General features: G+C 31.4%; 1 protein-coding gene across 2 annotated transcripts; it reads right to left on the bottom strand.

Moving 5' to 3' along the window:
- On the bottom strand, positions 5-2,281 carry LOC104781077 (probable sucrose-phosphatase 3b). 2 transcript variants are annotated; one of them, XM_010505673.2, is made up of 8 exons: positions 2,142-2,281; positions 1,788-1,867; positions 1,287-1,691; positions 994-1,188; positions 618-908; positions 342-528; positions 189-235; positions 5-94 (listed from the first exon to the last, which is right to left on the bottom strand). In XM_010505673.2, the coding sequence occupies exons 2-8, from the start codon at positions 1,845-1,847 to the stop codon at positions 5-7; spliced, it is 1,275 nt and encodes a 424-aa protein (XP_010503975.1). In that variant the 5' UTR covers positions 1,848-1,867; positions 2,142-2,281. The 2 variants fall into 2 exon arrangements, with proteins under 2 accessions (XP_010503975.1, XP_010503976.1); XM_010505674.2 differs by having other exon boundaries at positions 2,062-2,147.

Below are 6,319 nucleotides of genomic sequence, written 5' to 3'. Positions count from 1 at the left end.
ATATTCAGAGAATCCAACGACTGTTATCATCATCCTTCACCTCCGAGTCTTCTGACCAAATCTGGTTCACCTTCTCCCACACCAAATCTCCTCCCTGCAGAGATTTCAACTCATTTTTTTCTTTCATTCAACTGTTCAAGATACTAAGAATCAAAGCTCATTTGATTTGAATTATAATAATCTGATACCTTTGAGGTGAATTCAACAGTTGTTGTGCAGCATTTACGTTCATCCTCTGCCAATAAAAAACAAACAATTAAAGTTATTGAAAAAATCATACAACTTGTTTATATCAGTCATGAAAAGATCATATTGCAAATATGTAATGCCGTCTTTCTTACCACATTGTTCCCACTTAGCAAACTTCACTATACATTTCTCAGGAGTGTTGTCTTTTACCATAACCTGATCTACCCAAACCCAAAATTTCTTCCCTCTTTTGTCACCATAACACTTCTGTAGCTCCTCAATGGTGTCTCTCAGAGATTTCTCGGCACCTGATGGATGTACAAAGACAGCACCTTGGTGCTGAGAATCGTTACAAGAAAAAGAAACAGAGAGGAATTAGTCCGAGGGAGACATAAATATAGATTCCATTTTGCAACTAAGTTACTCACACATGACTCTTTGAAGTTGGCTATGTATGTCTCATAGTTCTTGATCTCACCGCGTCTCAATCTCTCGTAGAACAAGTAAAACCTCACAACCTCTTGACCAGGATTCGCAATATCCCTCTTGCGTTTCAAGAACTCAGAAACGTCTCTTGGAGAAAGATTTGGACCAAGCTTAAAATGACCAATGGCTTGAATAATCCCATCCGCACACCTTTCAGTTGAATGTATAACCTTTGGATTGTCCAAAGCATTTTCAGAACGCCACTTCAATAGCTCTTCTTGGGAATTACTCACCTTCACAAAGCACATTGACAAAAAAACACAAGTCAGAGCTTTGTTAAGAATATAGAGACTGTGATGACTGATGAGTGAACATTACCATGACACCGTGGACATCAGGAATGCTAAATAGTTCAGTATCGTGTTCAGAGTCACCACAAGCAAGAGTATTAACCGGGAATGATCCTTCAGCCTGCAGCTTCTTGAGAAGATACTCGAGGGCTTCTCCTTTACCTGCACCTCGCGGTATAACATCCACGTTCTTTCCCCAACTGTAAATTATCTTAACATCCAACTGTAAAAAAAGTAAAGTAAAGACATTACCTTTCAAGTAACAAAAGATCCCACAAGAAGTAGAAAACATAAAAAAGATAGCAAGTATAAACACTTAACGCCACGTTTCTCCAGCAACTGTGATAGTTCCTTGGTCAATGCCTCACCTTTACCTTCATCAATGTAAAAGCTGACCTTGTGTAGCCTCTGCTCAGTTTTTGGCTGAAGAGTTAACGCAGGGAACTTTCTAGTTTCTTCCAAGACTATTTCCCTGTTCCATTTATCACTGTTCAAAGTTTCAACCCAAGCATGATCAGGAACCATGGAGTTACCAAACGCTATCTCGGTTCCTATTGATGTAATGATGATATCAGGGGTCAACAAAGGTTTCTCTTTTCTCAATTCTTTGTAAAGAATTGGTGATCTTGCTGTTGAGAATACTAAAAGAGAGTCACGGCGATAAGCGTCTTCCCACAATGAATTGAACCTGAGAAGAGAGAGGTTCTCATGATCTTGATGATCAACCTGTCAAAACGTGAAAATCACATCAAGAATCATAATTTTTTTCATTTGGCTGAAGAAAAAAACAAAAGAGAGAGTTACAGAACCATCTCTTCCTACCATGGTATGATCAAGGTCCGAGACAATCATGAGAGGAGGATGAGAAATCAGCCGCTCCATAGTTACTATATTACTCTGTCCTGTAAATGGGAAGAGAGGCATATGGGTTTTGTTCTTTCAACATTCAAACAATTGGTAAAAGAAGAGAGCAAAACAAAAGTAGATAAAGAGCAGGACAAGATTCTATTTACAAGTTGAGATAAAATGTAGATTCTGTAACTCATGTCTAAACCCAATTCAATATAACAGACTGAAAAAAAATCGATTTTGATACCAATTCCAAGTATCAAACAACATGAAAGCCCCCATCAAAACGTTTCTAAGTGAGGAGTTGAGTGAGAAGGATCTGAAAACCTTGTGTAAATCGCTTCTTCTTCTGCAGGTTGAGAGAAACAAGAAAAAAGGTTCTTTTTTTTTGTTTTTGTTTTTGTTTTTGTTCTTTAGTTTGCTTTCCGGAGAAGAAGAAGGAGAAGGAGAGAATAACACTCACACACACTATTCCGCGTGTTGGACATATAGCGATAGTTCAAGGACCACGTAGTTAATGCCGCCCCATCCACCCATAAAGCCAAGATCAACGGTCAGGATCTTTAAAGCATTAAAAAGAGGAAAGAATATTGGGAAAACGTCCTAGTTCCACATGAAAATTATCACATCTTACTAGATAAAGCCAGAACTTTCACCTCGTCTTAAATATCTCTGCACAAATGTCTCTCATCCTATATCTCTCCAAATCCAAAATTTTATTTCTAAATCTCCTTGAATCCATAATTCTCATCAATTTCTCCATAAATACAGGTTTAATTGGTTAATTATTGGTTTATTGGTTGTCTAACCAACTAACAAAAGTTGTAAACCGATTTCAACCTGATTTCGACCCGTTTATATAATTAAATCACCAATTCTTTTTTATTTTTTAAATCTCTTTTCCCCATCTCAACGAACACTATATCATATTTTCATTAACGTTTAACCAGATCATCCACATCAAATAACCCAGAGAGAAGAAGAAATAGAAAAATCCATTTAAACAAATATGACCAGATCTCAAAAATGTCAAAGCTCAATACAAACAAAGATAAAGCAACTGTGAACTTCTAAAAACCCAAAAAAAAAAAATCAGCTTCTGCTTTTGAATGCTAATGAAGGCTGCTCGGATGAATGGTCCGTCCAACCCAGAAAATCCACTGCATCCAAGAAAAATCAAATAAACAATTCAACCAAATTGACATAAAAGATCAATCATAATTGTTGTATATAATGGAGATTCACGTGGTCCTTTTTTATAGACGATTGCAGCTCCAAAACTCTTAGTTGGGTTTATTCAAGTTCTGGTGATTGGAATCATGGTTCACTGAACCAAGAACACATCAAATCCGATCAGAAATGAAGATAAAATCTGCAAAAAAAATTCTCAAATTACAAATTTTTTTCAACTCCAAAATCAATTAAGAACACAAATGATTACTGGAATGTGGAAGTCACGAGGGCTTCTCTTGGCGCCAGTGGTGGATAAGCGAGAGTTTGGTAGGAAATTGGCTGGGTTTATGCACCCACCTGAAACATATTGCCCCAATGCAAGAGACGGTGTTCATGATTTTAGAAAATGATGATTTTAGAAAATGATGATTTTAGGGTTCTTAGGTTTGAGAATTTCTGATCGGGTTATAAAAATTCTTAGACCGGGTCGGGTTTATAAGGTCAATCGGGTTTTAAACTATGTTTTATATCTGGTTTGACTGGTTTTCTAGCGGTTTAATTTGTAAATCGATTAAACCAAAAAATATGGAGAAGTAAATGAGAACTTTAGATTTGGAGATATATAGGTTGAGAGATCTTGTTTTGTGGATACTTACGACGATGTCAAAGTTCCGGCTCCATCTAGTACGATAAGATAGTTTTGATGGGGAAATAGGACGTTATCCCAAGAATATTTGTTTCTCTTGTTCGTTTCTGTTTAGTTCAGAGTATCTGCAATAGAAAGATTGGGTCTTTTCAACTCCCAAGTCAAAAAAATTCTTTTAATAGACAAAGTTTGAAACTTTAGGTTTCTTTAAAGATAGTGAACATATTGAGGGTCGTGATAATTGTGTCTACTAAAAACTTGTGGGCAGTTTCTTAAAGCATAGTACTAGTATCACTTAGAAATTAATTGGCCTTGGGAATCTGTGGGGACACTATTGGAAAAATTTCGTAATTTAAAGTGTATTAACATAATAACTACATTAAGCTTATGGAAATTTCCAAGAAGATGAGAAAAGGAAAAAGGAAGAATAGGAAATTAGCACTATTGCATGAATAATAACGATTCTCTTCTTTTTATCAACAAAAAACTCATATGATCCAATTGGAAGAGAAATTATTTATGTACATGCGAAGATGCACTTGGTATGCCAAAAATTCTACATTTACATTTGCATTTCTAAGAACAAAAGATAAATAGAAAGAAGAAAACTTCTCCCTGTTAATCTTAATAATAATGATTCTCTTGGTTGAGTAGCATTAATTCAGATTGTTTATATACCTTTTTCCGTTTTAGAAAAAAAAATTATGTATAAAAATTATCAATAAAAGTTAATGTTTGAAAATTTCCATAAGCTTGTTGTAGTTAATTTCCTTATTTCGTAAGCTTTTCATTCCCAATAAAAAGGAAGAATAGGGACATTATCATTATTAGTAGGAACTAGGACTCAGACGGGAGAAGTATTTCAATTAAAGTTAAATTAAATTTCAAAATTTAGAACTATGTATTATAAATCATTTGAAAGTAATAAAATAGTTTGAAAATATATGCTAAGGATAAACTTTAAAATAATAATAATAATAATAATGAGGGCTTAAACTACATAAATATTAAACATATATAATTGTGAGTTAATAAAACACAACCATCAAAATGTAAACTCATAATAAAAAAAATATTATGGCAAAAAGGCTCAACTCCAAGTTAAAAATTAATAATAAAAAATCATAATGGATCGAGGTAAACTTATAAATTGTTTTGTATGTATTAATAATTATAAGATATTTTATAAAAAATTATAGTAAAGAGTAATAAGCATCATAACATTTATTGATATTTATATTACTAATAAACAAATATTATGACGAAGCGATCTTAAGTGAGAATATCAAACGAAAGATTATAATAAGTAAATGCAACTTTTTGATAAAATAAATTTTAAAATAATAATAAAATATCATCTTGAATGAAAAATTTTCAACCAATAATTATAATAAAAATACTTCTAAAAATAAAATATTAGTTAGCAAAATATTAAAAACACATATTTTACGAAGATTTATAAATAAACGCAACTGTAAGTTATATAATTAAAGTTGATTAAATTTATATATTACTATAATCATTTCTAATTTTTTTGATTAGATTATATAATAATGTTGGATATTGGATATCAAATTCATATTATTTAGATTCAACATAAAACAGAAAATTTGTGTGAGCGAACACTAATTTGTTAGTTATCTAAGAAGTGACAAATATATCTCTTCTAAATATAATTATTCGAACGAAAAGTTGTGAATAAGATATGGTAAAAAGACATAATTCTACAATGGACATAAGCAACCATATGATTTTTTTATGGTAAAATACACAACTCTACGATGAATAAACACAAGCACTTGATTATATTTAGTTAGATTACAAAATGATGTTGAATATAAGATATTAAAATTCATATTATTTAGAGTCAGTATGAAGCAGAAAATTTGTGTCAGTGAACAATGATTTGATTTAGTTATCTAAGAAGAGAAATATATATATATATATATATATATATATATATAGTTCAAAATACATAAACATACGGTTGAGTCTATTCATTGTAGAGTTGTGTCTTTTACCATAAACATAACTATTAGAACGAAAAATTGTGAATAGGATATGGTAAAAAGACACAACTTTACAATAAACAGAAATAAGCTATTTTTTTAATGGTAAAAGACACAATTCTACAATGAACAGACACATACATATGATTTTTAAAAAATAAATATATAAAACAAATTAATGAAAAAGTAATCGTAATTGTGGTTGGTATTTACTCAGATTGTTATTATTATCTAGATTATCAATAAAAATTAACATATAATTTAAGCCTTGAATGACACCTGATTTTGTATCAGTTTTTAGATTTAGATTTTACAAAATCTACTTCTTAAGTCATTCACGATTCTGAAAAAAATAGATTTTCTAGAATTTAGGAAAACCAGATTTTGAAGGATTTTAGCATTTTTTTTCAATAAATCTAAAAACCACATTACATGGGGTTTTCAGCGTGACTTTTTTCCCCAATATATTTACTCTAATTTACTTAAATTCCAAAATAAATTAAAACCTTTTTTTGTGCAACTAACAAATGATTTTTTTTCTGCATCATTTTATCCGCCTTAGTCAACATAAAATTAATAAATGATTGCCAACACTTATAAAATGTGATATATTTGAGATCTCATATATTCAGAATTAATCTTCTCAGACGTTTGGAAAAAAAAAAAAAAAAAAAAAA

The sequence above is a fragment of the Camelina sativa genome, chromosome 4 (assembly GCF_000633955.1).
Source record: "Camelina sativa cultivar DH55 chromosome 4, Cs, whole genome shotgun sequence".
NCBI classification, from domain to species: domain Eukaryota; kingdom Viridiplantae; phylum Streptophyta; class Magnoliopsida; order Brassicales; family Brassicaceae; genus Camelina; species Camelina sativa.
Note: the sequence above shows the minus strand (reverse complement) of the source record. Positions and strands in the feature narration are given on the sequence as shown.